The sequence below is a fragment of the Micromys minutus genome (assembly GCF_963924665.1).
Source record: "Micromys minutus genome assembly, chromosome: 12".
Lineage (NCBI taxonomy): Eukaryota > Metazoa > Chordata > Mammalia > Rodentia > Muridae > Micromys > Micromys minutus.
Window position 1 is genome coordinate 34,978,287 of NC_137981.1, and position 21,694 is coordinate 34,999,980.

General features: G+C 42.0%; 1 protein-coding gene across 11 annotated transcripts in view; it reads left to right on the forward strand.

Moving 5' to 3' along the window:
* Positions 1-14,859, forward strand: part of KCNMA1 (potassium calcium-activated channel subfamily M alpha 1) — a 666,778-nt gene extending 651,919 nt beyond the window's left edge. For 7 of the 11 annotated variants that reach the window (XM_080926069.1, XM_080926073.1, XM_080926074.1 and 4 more), the window contains 4 exons: positions 1,539-1,733; positions 4,005-4,123; positions 5,469-5,693; positions 14,552-14,679. In XM_080926069.1, coding sequence (XP_080782195.1) covers positions 1,539-1,733; positions 4,005-4,123; positions 5,469-5,693; positions 14,552-14,576 — 564 coding nt within the window. In that variant the 3' untranslated portion in view covers positions 14,577-14,679. Of the gene's footprint in view, positions 1-1,538; positions 1,734-4,004; positions 4,124-5,468; positions 8,092-14,551 lie in introns of those variants that run through there. The other 4 variants (XM_080926078.1, XM_080926079.1, XM_080926070.1 and 1 more) reach the window with 2 other exon arrangements.
* The last annotated feature ends 6,835 nt before the right edge of the window (positions 14,860-21,694 follow it).

Sequence of the window (21,694 nt, forward strand, 5' to 3'; positions counted from 1 at the left end):
CATTCATTCCACTATGGGGTCCTGATTTTGAAAAAAAAAAAATCAGAGGATTCATCTTAAAACCAAAACCAAAACAAAACCAAAATTATGCTGGTGAGTATGCAAATGCTGCCTTGCCTCTGTGAGCCCGAGCATTAACTCTGACATTACAGGCAAAATACAGTGACTGGGCTGCCACCCAAAGGAGGGCAGCTCTGGGCTGCTACCCAAAGGAGGGCAGTGCCCAAGACTCCAATGCTCTTACCCATTCCATACGCCTCTGTTTTTCTGGGTGTCCTAAATCTCTGCTTGCCCACACCAGGGTCAGCTGGATAGCCTGTGTGTAACTTTCCCAGCATTCTTTGCCGTTGGAATTCTTTGTGCTCTTTGGTTGAGTGTTTCAATAAGGAACATGAAATCCAGGCCCTCCAGCCATATCTTTTTGACTTAAAAGCCTGTGTGGAATTCTGCTCAAATAAACCCAATCATTAATAGCCATGCTGATTTGAGTGACTGTAAACACTGATGCCCAGGACAAGATAATGCAGAGCTAGTGACAGAACAGGATGAGTCCTCATCCTGGTCTGCTTTGTTCTCCATGACTCACTACCAGGTAAACTCTCAAAAAGGTTGCAGATAAAACACACCTCTCTTTTCTAATGCACCCTCGAGGCACAAAGATCCTCAAAGCCATAGCCATGGTTGGGTTTGATTTTCTTTAGATGCTTTGCCTTCTTCTCATGGAGGAAAATGGAACATTCCACCTTTACCTGGTATTTTCTCACACTCGGCTAGGTAACTTGTGCTGTTTTAAGGTCTTTTCTTAGGCCTTAATTTATATATATATTTAAAGCCCCCATTGCCTTCTTCCAGACTAGAGTGCTACATTTCAGGTGGGAGAGAAATGTACATGCAGGGGAAAGTTCTTTAATCAGCTATATTTGCCTCAAACAGCTGAGGCGATTTGAAAAAAAAAAAAATTCAAGACATGTACACTAAGCTACTCAGCTCATAGATTTCTGCAGCTGGTTTACTGGCAATGCCTTCAGAGTTCAGCCATTATCAAAGCCTAAGACAAATCCTTGAGTGTGTGCAGCATCCTAGATTCTCTTGGTATCTCACTGGCCACAGAACCAAGTTGTGCCTTTTGTGGGTGGCTCCCTAACATATGGGTGACAGGCTCTCAGAGGCTGCCCTCCTTTGGATAGCAGCCCAGGCATACTACATTCATTTTGTCCCCAGTGTCAGAGTTGATGTGTAGGCTTACAGAGGTGAGGTAGTGTGTGTATACCTGTCAGCTGCAGGGGAGCATTATCCTTTTAAGAAGAATCCTCTAAAAAACATTTTTAAGTATGGATTCCATAGTAGAACCAAGTGGGAGAGAAGAGGCTGAAACAATTAGAGGTGCTGTCTTTTCCCTTCCCACAGAAAATCATTTGAAGAGACAGGCCAGAATCTTTCAAGGGAGACACCACGAAAAGTTGTAATTTGGATGTCAATTGTGGTGATTTTCAGGTGTTGGTTTAAGAATACTTCTCCTCTACCTTTTTTTTCTCCAGACATACTTCAATGACAATATCCTCACCCTAATACGGACCCTGGTGACAGGAGGAGCCACACCAGAGCTCGAGGCTCTCATAGCTGAGGAGAATGCACTTCGAGGGGGCTACAGCACTCCACAGACGTTGGCCAACAGGGACCGTTGCCGAGTGGCCCAGTTAGCCCTGTTGGATGGGCCCTTTGCAGACTTAGGGGTGAGTCTACAGCTTAGATAGCACCCGAACCCAGTATTTGCAGCAAGTGTGATTGGAATGAACTGTGTCAGATGGTGACAAGCTAGGCATCTGCATTTCTCTCTTCCACTGCAATAGACTTAAGAGATTGAATTTATGGAGGCTCATTTACCAGGCCCCACACTTTATACAGAGATATTCCTACAAATTTACCTACCAGATTTTTGATGTGTTGCTCTCTAGAAACTGAGGCATAGGGCATTCTCACCAAGGCCTCATGGGCTGAGGACATTTCCCACAATGCTGCCCTCCTCAGATATTTTCTTCCTAGAGAAGAAAGGTGCAGGTGTTAACCACACACAGCCAAGTTTGGTAAGCATTTTAGCAGGGTCTTGATAACTCAGCCACTCAGCTCTGACTCTACCTGAGCATGGGGATGTTCCGCCCCAAACCCTACTTTCATAGTTTTATATCCATATACTGTTAACACAAAAATTACAGCCCTCATCTTAAAGGGTAAGAAGAGATAGTTTATTCTAGAGCCATTTGGAGGGACCATGGCTAAGGAGCACATATTTACATACTGCAAACTCCTTGTTTCCACATAGAAGCAGTTTCATAAAGTTGCACAGTTTCACAGAACCAAGAAAACTATGCACTGAGACAACTTTAAAATTCATCCGTGGGTATATCAGAAGCCGGTACAGCAGGATGGGAGAAGATTTCCTATAGGCCCTGGATGTTTTCTAGTGGCATTTTTAACCTTTGTCCTGGTAAAAGTTTGTGGTCTACTAATTAATAGTCTTCAAAAGGTTTGTATTAGTCACAAGATGTTCGATCTGACAGAGGAGGATTCTGACAGGGCAGCGGATGGCTGTTCTAATTGATTTACATAAATCTCACCACAGTCCTGTAGCTCTGTGTAGTCGCTGGTCTCTATATACATATTTGTTTGAAGATATTTTGTCCATGGTACCATCCAGGCACTGGCTGGGTTTTGAAGCATCGACGCCATCTTGTATATCCAGAACCATTAGCCAAAGTGACAGGGTCTCGACTGGTACCCTCAATGTCTCGATGTCTCTAATTCGTTTTAGGATTTCTGAGTCTGGACCCAGCCCCCCTTTCCCAGGCCTCCTTTAGTGGAGGGGATGAGAGTCACTCTTTGGATACTGTGTATTGGGATAAGTGTGCCACCTCAACTTTTATTCCAAACTCACCTGAAGCAGAAGTTTAAAGAGTGGAACCATGGGTCTTGGCAATATTTGTACCCGTTGCACAAAATATAGTCTTGCCCAGAATGTCCCATTATGGAGAATGTCTTGTTTTGTAACACACCAATGCCTCCTTGTGGACCAGGACCTACATTAATCTGGGGCCATTTTTAAAGGAACTTCCATAATCAGCGGCTCTTTTCTTCATCTCTTCCTTACTAATAAAATTGAGTCAGACTAGTATTTTCAACAATCCTACGATGTTAGAACCTTTGTGGTCCAATAAGGTGCCCATCATCCTAATTCCAGGGATAGCGAAGACAGATACAAACTCTCTGTTTCTAATGAATCCACCGTGCCATGTCATTTGGTAAATAAAAGCCACCTGGCGTCATGTGTCTGCGTGAGGCCCAGAACTTTTTACTCATTTCCAGACACCAACACTATTTTCACCTTGTGAGGCGAGCCCCAGATCTTGGGGTGCAGTTGTGAACTGGTCAGTACCTCGAATCCCAGTTATCTCACCCCCCATCTCCTCATCCCCCCAGACATCTCTGAGGTCTACAGATTGTGCTTTTCACACCGTCCTTATCCGAAAGCCTCTTCTCACCATAGGACTTGTGGGGTCTCTTTTATTCTTGCAATAATTCTCATTGTCACTTGGGCAGTTTTGACATCCAGGTCCCATCTCTGTGGACACAGCCAAGTTGGGGGAGAGAGAGAATCCTTGCTTTGTAGGGTTCCTTTCATCTCTAGCTATACAACCGAGAGCATCCACTGTCCCCCTCCCTCCCACCTCCGGTGGAGGAAAAGGCAGAAGCTTGTTTGTGCTATGGACAGACCTGTGGGGACACCAGAGGAAGCTCCCATGCCTCTCAGATCCCTAAAGTCAAAGTATTCTGAGTGCAGGTTGTTAGCCACAGTGACATCTTCAGCCACAGTCTCCTGACTTAGACCCTCCAGCTCCAGAGACAAGGAATTAAGCTTTGATGAAAAGATCCTCTTTCTCTCCCCTGGACCTTGATTCCCAGGCAAATAAAAACGGATGTTTCTCTCACTTCCCTTTGTTGTCTCCCAGGATGGTGGCTGTTATGGTGATCTGTTCTGCAAAGCTCTGAAAACATATAACATGCTTTGTTTTGGAATTTACCGGCTGAGAGACGCCCACCTCAGCACCCCCAGCCAGTGTACAAAACGGTGAGTGTGTGTTCGCCATCTCACCCGAACACAATGCCTCCTCTCGTCTCCTGCAGGCCGACGTCTCCGTGTGCATCCGTGTGCATCCGTGTGCATCCGTGTGCATGCCTTCAACACACTGCATCAAATCCAATACCGAGCTGAGGAGTTGTGAGGAAAAAAATTTTTTTCAAAGTACTAATAGTACATGTGAAGCCATTGGGGGAAGAATTAGTGCTTTGTAAAGTAACTCATTTACCTTTACAGAAGTCAGGATCTCAAGCTCTGGTTTCATAAATTCTTTCCTTGTCTCCTAGTGTGGAGCTGTGTCATACATTTTGTAACTGACTTACTTTCCTTCATGTATTTAATTCTGTGGGGTTTTTCTCTAATATGCTTTAATTTAATAAACTTATAGCAGGAAAAACACTAAGGATGCATCCTAAAAGTACTCAAACGTGTGAGTTTGTGTATTATACGCTAAGACAGAGGACCTTAGAGGTGTTTCTCAGGTCTATAGAGTATAATCGTCTGGGGGGTTAAAATAAAAATACTGTGATTACAGTAATTTCAGGTGTGTGTGAGGAAAAAGCATGCGTGCATGTATACAATTATATAACAATGTTTATATATTTAATGCTTGGGAATTATAGTGCTTAGCCAGAGCTAACAATTGTTGTAGACTAATGTGTTCCTGTGGCTCAGTAAGTAGGAGACTCACCTGCAGAGTCTCCAAAGACCAAATTACTGAGCCGTACCCTGGGGCTTGTGAGTCAGGTGGTCAGGGGGTCAGGTTATGAACATTTTCCCTTTTGTTTTTAATTTCTTCATTTGTCCCTTCCTTTCTTCCTTCCTTGCAGTGCTAGGGACTGAACCCACGGCCTCTTGCATGCAAGGCAAAAGCTCTACCACTGAGTTACATCCCTAGACCATCAGCCAGCATTTTCTGAGGTGCTGATCATTGTAATTGTGGCCAGGTGTCAAGCTTTCAAACTAGGGAGCTATTGTTAAAGAGATACTAGGCATGATGAACCAAGACCCTGTACTGTGCATCCGTGACTGTCAAGACATTCTAGAATGGGCATTACAATGCAATTGGGTGACCTTTGGCCCACATGAATGATGGTATAGCGTTTCCATTACCAGCTCTAACCTGGCACCATAGCCTGGCCCTCTGGCTGCCTTCTTTGTTAAACATGAAGATTTCCTTTAGTGTGGGAGCAAATTGAGGTGACTTGGACCAAGCACATCATTCAGTTCCACGGAGAGATTGAAGCAGCCAGGGAATTAGCTCTTTTAGACTACAGGAGAGTCCGGTGGTGTGCCTGCTTGACTCAACTGCCGTACCTTTGCTTTCTCTGCCTAGGTACGTCATCACCAATCCCCCCTACGAGTTTGAGCTCGTACCGACAGACCTGATCTTCTGCCTGATGCAGTTTGACCACAACGCTGGCCAATCCCGGGCCAGTCTGTCTCATTCCTCCCACTCCTCACAGTCATCCAGTAAGAAGAGCTCCTCCGTCCACTCCATCCCGTCCACAGCAAATCGGCCGAATCGGCCCAAGTCCAGGGAGTCCCGCGACAAACAGAAGTACGTTCAGGAAGAGCGGCTTTGATATGTGTAGCCACCGGCACCCGTGTGTGAAACTGTACTTGCTACTCATTTTCCCAGTTGGTATTCCAACAGAGTAACTTTCCTGTTCCCTGTAGTCCCCTCTTTTTTTTTTCTTTTCTCTTTTTTTTTTTTTTACACATTTTGCATATGTATGATAGTGTGCATGTGGTTGTCATTTTTATTTCACCACCATAAAACCCTTGAGCACAACAGCAAATAAGCAGACGGACCAAAAGTTATTTATGGTTCTAGGGGGGAAGTAACGCAAAGGCATCCTCCAGACATAAATAGCTCGCTGCAGGAAGGGGTTCACAGGTTAGAAGGAAGCAACCTGTGAGACAGGCATACAGGTTTATTCTGATTTATCAGGATCATCAGAATGCTTTGGGTTTTGCTTTTTATTTTTATTTTTTTGTTTGGTTTTTTCTCTCTCTCTGTTTTTATACACACACAATAAGTTAGCACACTGTCGTTTGAAACAAGCAAGCAAAAGCAATGAAAATGCATTGATCATTTCCACTCTGGGCTGAAGCATCACAAAACATTTGAAAAGGGTTCCAAGTGTGTGCAAAAGATGACTAAGTAACTGCTTGTTGCAAGCGAGCATCAGAGATTTTTATTTTTAAAACTTACTCACCAAAGCCTTTTTTGTCTCAGAACTAGTGTCTTTCAGGTGTTTAAGTGAATGTTTCTAACTTTAATGCAGAGAGAAAACCAGGTTTCTACTCCTGGATCCATCAAATATTAGTCATTTCATTCGCCTGAAAAGAGGTTTGATCACATCTTAAAGCGTTGTTCTGTCTCCTTATGCTGCCATAGGGATAGCTAGTTTTTTTTTTTTCTTCCCCTTTTGACATTTGGGATGAAAAGCCATATGTATCATAAATATCAGACGTAAGTCATTAAGTACTGCCTTCCTGGGACTTTTACATCCTTTCAAAGGTGAACCACTTACCTTATGTACAGAATAAATAACGCTCAGAAAAGAGCAAGTATTTTTCCATGCATTCTCAAGGGACCTTTTTTACTCCCCTTTGTTTGACTAACGAGGGCCCCAATGCCAAGTAGAATTCAGGCTGGGGCAATGGTGGAGCAGGAAGGAGACAGATCCCGTGGCAGAGAATGTTTTTCTGTAGTAGCTGACGTGCTAGATAAATCAGGGTGCAGGAGAACGGAGGCACAGTTGACTCAAGAAGGACAAAAGCTAGCGACCACTTTTAAATGCTGGCACAGCTGTATGATGCTCTGTCCCAAAGCAGAAGGCTGGCAGGAAAGGTCTAGTATAGGTAACCCTTTTTAGCATACAGCCAATTCCTATAGGCAGATGAGTGACAGGGGAGAGATCTTCCCCCTTCATTTCAAGATTGGAAGGAGGCTGGAACAGTGAGCCAAACACATTGCAGTAGTTAATTTTTTTCTTTTATTTCTCTTTCTTTCTTTTTAAAAAAAAACTGTTAGTCAGCAAGAGAGGGAAGACAGACAGATACCTTTTCCCAATATGCAACTATCAGATGTTTTATGCATATAAACTATGTTTTAGGAACATAGGAGTTCTAAAGAATTGGCCAACCTTTCCATATCTAAATTCTGGTATGGGTAGACTAGCCTTGGGTTCATATGAACTTACTTGAGATATATACTTAGAAATCCATGGATAGAACAGGAGTTAGGAAGGAGAGGGGAAATCTGTCATATCTTTAGCATCTCTTTTTAAAAAGGTGTTTTTATGGTGAATATTTTGGGTTTAGATTTTTGATTCCCTGTCCCCTCCAGCATGATGGTTTTGGAGATTTGCTTGCTGTGTGATTGACAAGCACTTTTACTGACAGAAATGGTGAGGCTCTGTCCGAACCTCCACCTCCCCACACACCAAAGACAAAGGCAGTGTAGTATTCCAACCAGCAACGGGTGGGGAGGCTTTGTATACATGTAAATTTAAAAGTCCTGTGAGTGGAGTAGTTTTTTCAAATGACTTTTGTCCTTATGTATTTGATTTATATATGACATCTAGCTATCTCTTTATATATAACTATATATATGTGATATATATATATTTATATATATATAACTATATATACACGTGTCCCCTAGTTTTGGATCATGAGAGTTCTTCATGCATTCTTTGCAAATGAGGTTATGAGGTTACGGCCTCAGAACATTTATAACTGTAAGAGTGTGCCAGTTAAAGTGCTCAACAGGAAATATGACAGTCTGAAAGCATTGTAAAACTCACATAGCTTACTTCTCTCTCTAAAGTGCAACAAGGATGACTAGAATGGGCCAAGGTATGACAATTAATGGTTCTGCATGACCTAGCCACTGCTGGGGGTTTTCTTCTATAACGTTGTCCTTGTGAAACTTTTGTGAAATTAAAAAAAAAAAGGAGTTAAAAATTTTATTCTGTTATTGTTTATTTTTATTTAAATGGTTCTGTTTGTGGTTCTCTTTTGTTTTGCTTCTCCATCCCTCCCCTTTCTCCTCCTCTTCCTTTCTCCCTTCCTTCTTTCTCTTCCTCCACTTTCTCAATTGCTCAGCGCAATGAGGCTGTGCTGCTGCTATGGCTAGATCCCTTAGAGTTTGTTTTGGTGTTCTTGGGGGTCGGGTAATTGGGGGGTAACTTCTCTCCATCTGGCTTGCCTTCAAATCTGCACGTGGCCTCCCTGCCCACCTTGGTACCTTGCCCCAAGTCCAAAAGCATTTTCCCTTTGAGAAACCCAGCTTCTTCCACTTTCCTCATCACCACTGCCCAAACCCAGCCCCCACTGGTCTGTTCACATCTCTGTGTTGATCTTGGCAAGACCCACCAAATTGAACAATGATGCCGGTCGATAGATGTCTCTGTAAGACATTCACAGCTATTCCATTTGGCAAATGTGCTTCTCTGTTAATAGTCAACCCTCCTTTCCTCTGTAGGAGGAGGGTTATTAATGGCAAATGCATTGGTCTGTTTTCCTGTTTGATCAGTAGGAACCAAAGTCAAAGCTGTTGAACTTTACCAGTCCACTTGAAAGCGCATGCCCAGTTCTGAAGGGGCTGATGACTCAGTCTGGACAGAACTCACACGTGTCTCCTGCCACCTGCTGTTCAGACAGACAGAAGCCAATCCAAAGTGTCTTTTTAATGCAATTGGTTAGTGGCTCCAGTAGATGAGACTGTAACTGACTGGAATGGGAACAGACTGTGACATGAGATAACATTTGGGAGTTTTCTCTGGACTTTGGGCACATAATCCCCACTGGGTAATTACAGATCATTGAGAATTAGTAGGAGGTTTCTACTGATATATCTGTTGGTGGCAACGGGATCATGGTGACTTCTCTTTTACTAGCTGAAACTTCTATATTACACTCTTAAAACAGTGAAGACTCTCCTCTACCATTTCCATTTGGCTCCAAACTTCCTCTTACAGGAGAAGAAAGGCTTCCTCTGGAAGGAGGCATATGGGTTCTTCATAGATTGCCTCTTTCCTCCTTCTCCCTCGCTCAAACTAGAAGCAAGCATGGGATGTTAGAAAATGAGAGAACACTGTGAAAAGATAAATGCGCACATTTTATAGGAATCACAACTTGGAGTTTCGTGATTTCCCCAGTTCTGGAAGAGAAGCAGTTTGGGAGCCATTCAGTCTGCTTTGCTCGGGCTTTGGAAAGGGTCAGTGTTAAGTGAGTTGGGAGAGTAGGAGGAAGAGCTTTGCAACAACTGTCTAATAACTATGGAATTGTCAACATCCCTAAAAGCTGCTATTGGAGTCCTTAAATCCAGTTGAAACAGACCCTTGCACTTGCCAGTCTCACCTATATTTTGGAGATGTTTCCAATTCCATTATGAAATTAAGGCTTATGACTTGGGATATTAAAGTAGGCACACATAATACATATTTGAAATCATGTCTACATTTCAAACTATCTTGTAATGTATCTGAATCCCCTTGGTTTATTCTTGGAAACCTGGCAGTTAATGCCCGAGGTGTTGACATAGCTGCTTTGCCGGTGTCAGGCTCTTGGAGCCAGATTCTGTTTTTAAACCAGGAGGACAAGCCCTGTGAGCTTAGGGACTAGAGAGACTAACTATGCCTGTTGGCAGCATTATTGAGATCCTAGGTGACCAGAGGAACCTTTGACTGACTGTCTTTCAGCATGGGGAATGCCTTAAAGGTGTCTATATCCCAATAGAGACAATTATATCAACCTTCCAGGTTCCTATAGCAACAGGCTCTTTGAAGAGCAAGAAAGTTACAGAAACTTCTGGGGAGCAGAAGATAAGACAGGGTACAAATCAATTTCTCCATCAGTTTCCATCAGCCAATCCCTGCTTTGTCATAATGTGATAAGGGAGTAGCTATGGTCATCTCTCACCAAGGTGGATAAGTATCTCCCATAAGGAGCCTCCTCATGGAAGTGAGCAGGAGAAACTCCCCTTACCTAAGAGGAAAGAGTATCCTCAGGATTTGACTGGATGCAAGGGTGGACGGGTCATAGTGGTTCATTACAGAGAAATGAGATAAAAGAAAATTTGTCAGACTCTGGTAGAAACTATGCTTATGTTTATGGAATGGCTATGTTCTGCTGAGGTAGAAGAGGAAGAGGCTGGATGCATAGTTTTGCCTGGGAGGCATCAGGTTTTGTAAGCGTAGGAAGCTCACCACACTGCCTATCACAAAATGTAATCCAGGAAACCACATGAAGTTGCCCTTAGAGGCTGGACCTCTCTGTAGCTATTGCTGTCTCCAAATGGGATCTTTCTCATTCATGCCTTTGCTCTCAAAGCCTCAACTTGTGGTGCTACAGAGAACCAGGTATCCCAAGCGTCTTTACTGTGTACCAGCTCCCCACTTCCACAGTCATCTCTGCAGAGTGGTTATATGGAAAGCCCACCACGCTGACCACCCACCGAGCCAACAAGAGCCTGTGTTCACAGTGCAATGGTTTCTCCCTCTGCTTTGGGAGCCTTGGGTGGTTCAGCCCTTCTTTACCCTAATTACTCTCCTCCAGTAGAAAGTGCAAAGCCTGTTCTAAACCAGTCATTTCCTTATACTAGCAATTGAAGACGCTGGTGGCTTTGCAAGGGGCAGGACATCCATCAGGGGAAAACTGGCATCAGAAACAAGGACCCACTCTGTCAGTCCTGAACTCCCCAGCATAATACCATATTGCCCCTTCCTCCCATTCACCTTCCAGATGAAAACTACCCACAAGATCCTCCTGTGTCATCTCTGTTGCTACGATCTACACTCTTCAGACTAGCCCCCAGTTTATACACCCTAGAACTCTGCTTCTGGCTCCTACACTGAAGAACTCCATTTGCAAACACAACACTCAGAAGGTACCACCCACCCCTACACCATACTCATGATCAATGCTAACCTGAAAGCTAGTGCCTAAGGCAGTCATCGTAGCGACTCTGCCTGGCAACTCACAGCTGTAAACACATGGAGCTCTCATGATCAAACCAGATGTTGGGATTATTAGAATCTCCATATGACAGATACAGAATATGGAGAACACCGAAGTCTCTGTAGCTTAGTCACTACGATACAGTGCCCGGATCACGAATAGTAGTAACTAATAAACTTAGCAAATATTATTGGCTGACTATGAAGCCGATTGTGTAGTAAGTCCCTGATTCCTGTGCCATTGCTAGAACCAAGGAGGAATGGAAGGTTATTTTCTCAGCCCTGTGGTTTAGAGGATGAATGACAGCAAGATATGTTGCATGACCTTTTCTGAACAGATAGTATATGAAGAATCCATGTGTACTTGACTCTGGCCCACAAGCTGGTGCTGGTGCATTGCCCCCCACCCCTCACATAGTGTGTCCAGAATGTGCATAGCAGCCTAGTTGGCTCACAGTGTGACACTTGCAATAGTGTGGGAGTCACATTTCCCTCCAGTTATTTTCTCAGTTTTATTTTGTCATACCCGTCTGCTCACCAGACAAAGGGACATGTCACCTCCTCCCTATTTCTAACTGCCTTATGACAAAAGTCCCTGGCGGGTCAGAATGAGGCTGTCACATCTGTATCAACCACAGAAGTTTATGAACAAAGCACGGGCGTTTTGATTTGTTTTGCATTCTGATTTTTTGATCTGGTACCAAGAAGGGCCCTGGAGATCACAGTTGTCTCGGGTATGAAGTAAGGCCACGGAGAATACTGAGATAAGCCAAGCATTGGGGGGGGAGTTGCCTCAGGCACTTCAGTACCTGTAAGAAGTCCTGCTTTGAGTGTCCGGTTTTGTAGTGATCCATTGGCACAGCTTTGTTTTTAAATGGCAAGATTCTGTGTGCCAAGTTGTCCCCATCTTACCTGAAGGACATTCCACAGAAACTTAGTGACTGATGACCATGAAAATGTAACTCCTCTGACACTGTCCGGGATACCTCTGTCCCCAAACATTTTAGACAATGTCCAGATTATCTTCTTAGTTCCATTTCCTCTTGCCTGACCATGCCTCCCACAGCATAGGCATTCAGAACTCAGGAGACACTGGAATCAAACAGTGTCCTCTCAGGAACAGTAGGAACCTCACCTCCCAATGAGGAGGTGTCTGGCTTCAACCCTTTCCTTGCTTGAAGCTGCAGTCTCAAACCACATGGGCTATCCTGCCTAGTTTTCTTTTTTGGGCAAGAAATTTAAAGAGAAAAGAGATTAAATGAGGCCAATAATGCTGTCTTTTTACAGGCAGCTGGAGGAAATTGATACTCTTTCCGTGGTGAAAGGTCAAAATGCCCTCTTTGAATTGAACTGTAAATACTAAATTCTCAACAATTATTCTCTGCAGCAGTTGTAAAAATTTCAGCAAATCTCAACTGTTTGGTTTTTCACCCAAAACACACCCTCCTTTCCATTAGTAGGGCTTGTTCTTCTTACCCGGCACATACAGCCCAGCACTAAATCCCTTCAGCAAAATCATTCCGGGTAACTGTTCGGCCAAGAGCCAAGGGCAGCTTGGGCAAACAGCGTAAACACCAGGCTCCTCTCTGAGCGCCATCTCTGCACATAAGCCGTTTGAAGGAGTCGGAGTTGGAAATTGTTTCAGAGACCTGGCAATGCTTTTAAAACACGATAACATCACACTCTCCTCTTCCCTGAAAGGTTAGTTTAATCGTAGATCACAAAAACATTGGTTTCCACAGATGCATAATGCTTCATCTATGTCACACTTGAACTAAATGGTTTTTTAAATGGAGCTGAAATTATTTTGATGTGTACACAGTCCCAGATTTCTATACAACCTTTTTTTTTTTTTTTAAACCAGCCCATCAGGAGTCTTGCCTCCAAAGCCTCATTAATAATTCAGATGTGCTGATGACTTTAAGAGATCTATGGAATTGAAGCTCAGGGAAAGGAAAAAAAAAAAAAAAAGCCCTGCTTGACAAAAAGATAAATGAACGTGGAAAGAAGCAGTGGGAGGCTGGCAAGCTGTAGATCATCTCAGAACAGATTGTAACTTTATCATTCTGTCAGGGGGAATAATTTAAAGCACTTAATCAGTTAGCTTCACTGTGAGGATGTAGCATTATGAATTCCTATCATCCAATCTGTTCAAATCAAAGTGAACTTAATTGTAATAGGTGAGAGAGCTCGGGCAGGAGGGCTCACAGAGAGAAGCACACAAGAGGTAGCAAGAGTCCTCAGGGCTAGACTGGGCACTCAAATCTTCCTTGGGCTTTTCCCCGAGCCCCAGAGGCAGCTGCATTGAGGAGCCATGGAGCCAGAAATGGTGGGGGAAAAAAAAGCAGAGTGATCATGAACTAATCACAATACTTAACATTTATGAGCTAACACACACATACATGCATACACATGCACAAGCAAACCCACTCTTGTGTGCACAGGTACACACACACACACACACACACACACAGCAAATAAATGGAATCTGGAGGGACCATCCTCTCTTGGGCAGTGAATGTGTTTGAAAGCTGTTTTCCTCCCCCCCCCCTTCCTTCCTTAAGCCACTGTAATGAAGCCTACAATCTCCCAAGCTAGATGTTCTGTTACCCATTTGCTTCCTATCTGCGCACATGGCTAAGTTTTCAGAAAATTTCAATTCTAGAGAGGGGCATAGATTAGAGTTAGACCCTGGAAAACAGTACAGGCTAGCTAAGAGGCTGCACCTCTGCAGAGGCCCCCAAAGGCCCTGACTCAGCAGTCTCTCTCATCCATTTCTGTTATTAGCTTGGGGTGGGGGAGAGCGAAAGTGGCATGCCACCATGAGATCTCTGCTCATGGCTTGAGTTCTTATAGTCAGCTGACATACTGCTGCCTTCAACTCCCTCCATGACTTCAGACCGACAGAGTTCTCGTTCTTTAAATAAAAGCCACTTCAAAATTCTCTTTTAAAACAGTTTTCTGATTTTCACTCTCATTGGCCAGTAAATCCTGTGGGATTCCTTTAAGATCTGCCCCCTTCCCCAGACCATCAGAGGGATGCAGACAGGACAGAAACGGGACAGTTAACAACTGCCTTTGAGTCTGCGTATCATAACAAAATCAGGACAAGGCTAGGAAGAGGTTAAACTACGAACAGATTCTGAACCAGGTGCTCTGCAGTAGGGATGGTTTCCATCCACTCCAGCATAGTCTCTGAGGCCGGTCTCCTCTTAGTATTTCCCAGTCCCAACAGCACATTCATTTCGTTCTTCACTTGCTACAGGAAGGAGAGGCATGGTTCAGGTTCCGGGGGCTTCTGTACACTGCATTTCTTAGCAATTACTCACTGCCGGCTTCTATTGATTACCTTTATGCATTTTCAATGAACTTTCCAAAAGCTCAACCTAGGACTAATTAAGCTTCTCATTTCTCCTTCTTGTTCTCTATCCATTTTGCCCTTTAGCAGAAAAGAAATGGTTTACAGATGAGCCGGATAATGCCTATCCCAGAAACATTCAAATCAAGCCCATGAGTACCCACATGGCTAACCAGATCAACCAATATAAATCCACAAGCAGCCTGATCCCTCCAATCAGAGAAGTTGAAGATGAATGTTGACTCCCAGGAGACCAGAACTATTTTTTTAAAGCCTGACAAACTTCATAAATGGTGACGTGATTTTTCTTCCTCTTACATGCTGAATCACTGGTGGAAACACTAGAATACGCAAGAATTGCAAGAAAATAAATCTAGACAGATCTTTCTCTTTGCCTTGAATATTGCTTCCATGTATTTTGGAAAAGAAAATGATTTCATTTATAAATGAACATACTAAAATAGTCATGTATAGCTTCTAGCATTTTAAATTATTTTTATTTATTAGAAAGAAAATATATATTTTTTCTTTTTTCTTTTCTTTTCATTGCCATATATCTTCCCATATATCGTAGCAATGCAAAGTCAAAATGTGTAAGTGGCCAGATTCCTTAATGCACATTTCTCTTCTTTCTCTCTTTTTCTTTGAGGAGAATGATGGTCACCATCCCAATTTGTAATGAAGGGAAATGGATTACTCAAACATATTTAAGATGGCCAACAATGTACACACATCTTTTAGTAATCAAAATTAAAAAGTCAAAAAAGGGGGAGGTGAACAATTTCCTCCCTCCCAGACGGGTGTATGTTTTGATCTGCATTGACACCAGCTCTTAACAAATCAAACTTCATTATCTTCACAGTTGCAAGTCCAATCTCTGTAGTTTCAGTTTCCTCCAGTGTTTCTTATCCTTTGTTCATTTATTTAGAAGAAAGAGCTTCTTGCAATGTCTCTGCAGCTGCCAGATGAGATTTAAGCAACCAGCTCAGGATATGGGGAAGGATATAGGCACATCTAGAATGTGAAGGTCATGAGCCAGAGGCACCCAGGAGCAGGCTTTGTTGTTGCCATGGTGAGGCCTCCTCTGCCATGCTATATGCTCTTTGCTTCATATTTCTGAGTCACCCAAGCAAGTATGTGGACTGTGGGAGGATCTGGTATGTACTTTTCCCTATTCAGAGATTTTAGCCTGAAAGTTGGTGAACATCAACGAATAGTTTTACCTAACAATAGGACCTAAGACGTATGCATGCTTATCACAAATTTTTGGTTTAGAAGTCAGACAATGTCCACTGTCATGGAGATGACTTTTGCTCAGATTTTCATTTGCTGGCTTTCCTTGGTCGAATTGCTGGGACAAAACGTTCAAACTCACTAAAATACTTACAGAAACAAAACAAACAAACCAACTAACCAACCAAACAAAAGCCAGTAACAACCAAAAGGAAAGTAAGTCATGCTCCTAACATAGACTGTTAGAAAAAGGCCTTTGAAAATTACCAGCAAGAAGTAAAATCAGCCACTTCAACCTGTGGTCAAAAGAGTTTTCTAGCCATCAGATGCAGTCGTGATGTCTGAGCTCTGCTGTTGCATGCATGCCCAGTGTATAGTCACCTCAACAACTGTTTCAATTCAATGACTCAGAAAGTTTTCTCACCTTAGCAGTGATCAACCTTTGATATGATCATCAGGGTCTCTGGAGAAGCATGGGTGTGACTGTGATTTTTATTTTCTTCAAAATGTAAAATGTGGACACTTTTCCAAACTAACCAAAATAGCCCCTACAGTCCCATGACATCTCTTCCATGAACTCTTTAGGCCATGACTCTGTGGTACCTAGTTATGATAGTACAAATCAGATCAGAGCAAAGCAATGTGATCACCATGGAAACATATGTCCACTAAGGACTCCAATTACCAATGTAGGCAAAATGAGCTTCCACTTCTGTCCACTCCCTGCAGAGCCAATATAGCTGTGCTTCCACCTTGTAGGCATTGTCCTGCAGTGACTTGTCGGACCGTGGTTACTCTGTCGTCACACTTTGTAGAATTAGTTCTATAAAAGTATTGTGAATATAATGTGTGTCAAATTGGATTGTTAACACAAAAATATTTATAATCAATCACTAGTCTACTCAGGCTAAAATGATGTCAGCAGTTTTATATTCGGGCTTATAAACATTTCTTGGTTTCCAACAGATCTCAGATGTGTTGGTGGGGAGAATCCACTGCCAGGATCTTGACAGCATTCCTGAAAGCTAAGACTTCCTTTAACATCATGATTTTGCACTGGGGTTACCTAAGTACATTCATGTCAATCCACGCTCTTCTTTCCTTCCTGAACCATAGTAGGCTCTTCTTCACACTCATTCCCATTAACCTTACCTCTGAATTTGTCTTAATTCTTTGATCTCCTATGGTGACCGGTGTTGGTTACCTAAATAATCTTCCATTAGAAGAACAATGGTCTTACCACTCTACCCCATTCAAGGCAGGAACCAGAAGCATAATTCCCATTCTAGAGATTTAAATCTAAACTTGTTTCTCAACCATAATGGCTCTGATAGTTTCCTACAATAAGGGGCTTTCCCTCAGCTTCCCAAACCCAAGATAGTAGAAATCTACTTTCTTCTACAATAGAGTAATAAATGAGAAACTGATCAAACACGATTCTCAGATTGTACAGAAAATGACCACACGGTGGCTCCATTTGGCAAAATCTCATGGCAACTCAGTTGAAACAGAAATAACATAACATTTTGTTAAAAATAACTAGAGTACTCAAGGCAACATGTAAAGTTCCCAGTTTGTTTCTGTTGGTTGAGTTCTGAGTCCTCTGTAGGATAAAACACTTCTCTTCAAACAAATTCACCTTAGGCAAATGGTGGTCCTCTTTGGAATATTCCACATAAGAAGGCTCTGATCTTTAGTCCCTGATTAGGGTTCCAGAAAAGCTATCTTGGCAAACTAATGATTCTTGGGTGCTCTGGGAATCAGACCATTTGTGAAACAGGAACTACCTATGTATGAGTACATCATTTCCATCACCATCTTTCTCATAGAGGCAGTTTGTTTATATCTAAGTAACTGTATTTTGAAATTATCCTCCTCTGCTATAGCCAATGGAATACACTCACTTAAGGTGTTTTATGTTTATAAATTGATTATGTCTAAGTCACCTGGAAGAACAGCCTTCCTTCTACATGTTATGCTTTGCTGTTGTTAATTGCTTGTTTGATTTTAAGTGTTGGAAGACTTTAATAAAGGAATTAGGATGGTTTGGGTTGAGTTGAAAGTAGAGAGTGAGAAAATATATGGAATTAGGGACATTCTGAATGGAAAACAGAAAGTGCTCAAACTATGCCGGATTTAGAAGTTCAAGAGCACTTATATATAATTAGCTATCAACTACAAAAATTTTCTTTAACTCCTTTAAGTTTCAGTGTCTTAAACATGAAATTGGTTTGTTGAGATGGCAACGGTCTCTTTCAGACCAACTAAGGCAGTCGCTGCCTTGCCTCAGCCAAGCCCTTGGAGACTAATTTTTTTCAGAGCTGTAATTATAGCTCTTCTGGCCACATTATCCGTACAGCATTTCTGAGCTGAACATAGTATCCACTCTCTGCTCTGGACAAAGAACAGTCAGGTTCATTTCTATACTTGTCAGCTTGAAAGCTCTTAGAGTGAAGATGCAAAGGTTTACATTCAGATTTTACCACCGATGAGCTGTTTTAATTTTTGTTGTTGTTTGTTTGTTTTTTTTATCATTCTGGTTTCTCTTTATAGCCTCTCTCTCCACCTTCCCTGTATATATTATACTATATAACATAGTATAATCCTGCTGGTTATACTATGTTACAGCAGAGATTTGGATAGCCTCTTCATTTTTAGCTCACATCTCCAACAGTATGTAGAGAGAGTTTGGACAACCTTACTCTGTTGCTGATATTCCCATTCATGTCCCCCCATCTACATTCACCCTTACATCTAATTTCCTTCCATTTGCCTGGTTGTGCTCATGTTAGCACAGTGTCTTTGCTGCTGACATCCATAAGTGTCATTTTGAGCTGTCATTTTCATCATCCAGGAGAACCTTGTAGAAAGAAAGATAAGAAGAGGTAGAAAAGTACAAAGAAAACCAGGATCAGATAAGTGACTCAGAGTCATCTTGACTACCAAGAGATCATACAAATTCACTGAACACTGAGTTCCAGCCCAAGATCTGACCATTTTTATTTTAATCATATTTTCTGCTTTTGGAAAGGTGGTAACGTCATAGATACAGTATGCCTTACTATTTAAGGATTTGTCCATCATTTTTAAAAACTTAGAAGAACTGAAGAATCACTTTCAACTTTCCTACTAGATTCCCTTTCTGCCCCTGCTGTTTTCCTCATGTTCTTAACAAGTATTTTTCTGCTATGAAACATAATCATTTCTCATTTAAATTCTATGATCTCTTGATAAAATGAGGAGTCCCTTTGGACTCATTTGGGTTATTTAAGCTAAGTTTATCCAAACTGATTGTTACCCATGCATGACCAGGTTATTAATAATTCCAAGATTACCACTAAAATAAGGTATTTTATTTTAATAAAATTTTAAATTTTAAATTTAAATTAGAGGATATTTTAAATTTTATTTTTGAATACCTATGGTATGAATGATTTTAAAATATTAAAAAAGGGACCCATGTGGCCAATGACCCTTAGCCCTATACTTGTTAGGATCCCCCTGCATTCCAAGCTCATATGGCTTGATGGAGAAAGGACTCTCATTTAGACATTTTGTTCTATATCATTCTTTTTAACTGTGCTTTTGAGTATGAAAAGTGCATTACTCAGAGTATATATCAAAAGGTTAGAAAGAATAACAAAAAGAGATAAAAACAACACTTTAAGAAGCCCTGGAAGGAGGTGGTACCTAGGTTGGAAAAAAAGAGCTTCCCTTGAACTGTGAATGAAAAGCTGGGCTATGGAGACATTCCGATAGGAAATTCTTGGTTTGACACAATACCAATATAGGAAATATGGAGGAACAAGGATCATGAGTTTTTTTTTCCAATGAAAGGGACCTTCAGGAGCTTTAATGCACCGATACCAAGGTGATTTTGCTATATGGAGCAACTTACCTTCAAAAATAAGTTTGTGTCCATGCATTCACTGAAAAAATAAAAGTATGGCAAACGTTCATGGAAGAAGCTAGGAAGTGAGTAGTTGAAGAGCCATATTTAAACTAGAGCATTGATTTAGAAAGTCAAAGACAATCACTGAAAGGGCTGAACAAAGAGTGATGGATAGTGGTTACTGGACCCTTTGGGTGTTGAAACCTTTAAAGTGTTCTGTTCTTTCTGGACGGTATCACAGAAACATAGGCTCTCAGCAGCTTGAGGTCCTGTGGGTTGCACTCAACAACAGCTCACCATGAAGAACACCCACCTTCCTCCTACATTTCCACCCTGTCATGCAGTATTCAATTATTAAAATAGCCATGGATTCACCACATAGATTAAAAGGAAAGAATAGTTTTTCATATTTTTAAGAAAAGAATCCTGCTGGTTATACTATGTTACAAACATTACTATAATAATACCAGGCAGTCTACCAAGAAGTCATAGAATAATCAAGAATGCAGGACTTCCAACTGTGAGTGAGCATTATAAAGGCATCTTGTCGGGTAGTGTGCTAACTGGAACATAGTAGAGAGCACCGGTACATGTTTGTCAAAGAAATACATCTGGTTGGAGGAATGAGTATGACACATTCTTGCTTGCACTAAGCTTAAAATCCAACTTAAAGGGGAGCCCTGGTAAAATTCAACTTAAAGGGGAGTACTAAAGAGCCAGTAGAGAAAGAGCAAGAGCAGGAGATAAAGGAACAGTTTGAAATGGTTAATAAAGCTTTGTAGACTAGATAGGGTTTCAGAGTTAGGTAAGCTGAAGAGCAGCATTCCAGCTCATTCAGGAGTAGGGATGGATCAATGATTTCATTAATTTATCGAGAAGTCCTTGTGCACTACTTCCTGGACAACTTGTGTTCCTTCTTGGCAACAGAAGACATGTTTTATAAAACATACATCTAAGAAAGACTTTTTATTGGATAGGCTACATAGCAAATAAGTATCATAGAAGTTTGATTTGGATTCTGAGGCTGGGTAGGAGTTCGAAAGAGATCACATTATGGAATGGATTACTACAGACCCCCAAGGACATAGCATCGCAGAGGGATAGGAAAGAAGAGAAGATGAGAATGGGAAACAAGAATTTGGGCAGCTGAGAAAGGGGCTGTTTTCTTCCCTGTACAAAGGAGATGAAAGATCTATTTCCACCATGAAGGTGTTCTGGTCTGGGGATGCAGGCAGAACTGAGAAGATGTACTAGGAGGTCTTGGCTCCAAAGATGCCCCTCCCCCCACAACACATAATTATAAAGGGTGAAGCCTGGATGATTTTCAATAAAGGAGAAAGTATAAGCTTAGATGACAGGTCAGTAGAACTGTCTGGGGTTACAACAAAGTTTTCAGGGCCTCAACGGAGCAAACCAAGCTGATTTAATTAGGACAGAACATCTATTTAGTATTGGGAGAATAGGAAACAGAAAGGGAGATTAAAAAATAAGGAAAGGGGGGTATCCAATGAGGGCTGAAATGAAGGGTTTCTGAAATGGTGACTCAGAAGTAATGAGGCAGACTAGAAGGACGAATTTCCCCTTTGCCTTTATCTCACGTGGTTGCTATGAAGACTGGATTGAGTGGGAAACTATCAGGCAACTGTTTACACCATGGAAATGGAGGATATGTGGGGCATCTAGGTCGTCAGCATGCCTTTTAATGTACCCACAAAAGGTCTTGAGAAGTGGTCTTTCTTTCCATCAGTTCATATCACCCCCATTGTACCTCATCTCTTGAGCATAGCACACCTAGAACCTTTTAGTTGCAACAGTCTTCATACACAAAATGCTAAGGTCACCTGATGGCTTTTCTGGACCAGAGTAAACAGGAGATCTTTTTGGCCAGGTGAAAACTGATCTTCTTTTTAGGTAGAATATTAAATTGAAAAGAGTTTTTCCCCTGGTCTGTTTATCCCACAAGGAACTGCTATGATTCTTCTTGTCCTCCAAAGCTAACCCCAGAGCTCTCCAGGGCCTGTCTTAGGAAACAGCACCTGTCCTGCTGTTTAGAGTCTTAGATGGAAATGTACACACACAACACATGTGCCTGTCAAAGCATCCCA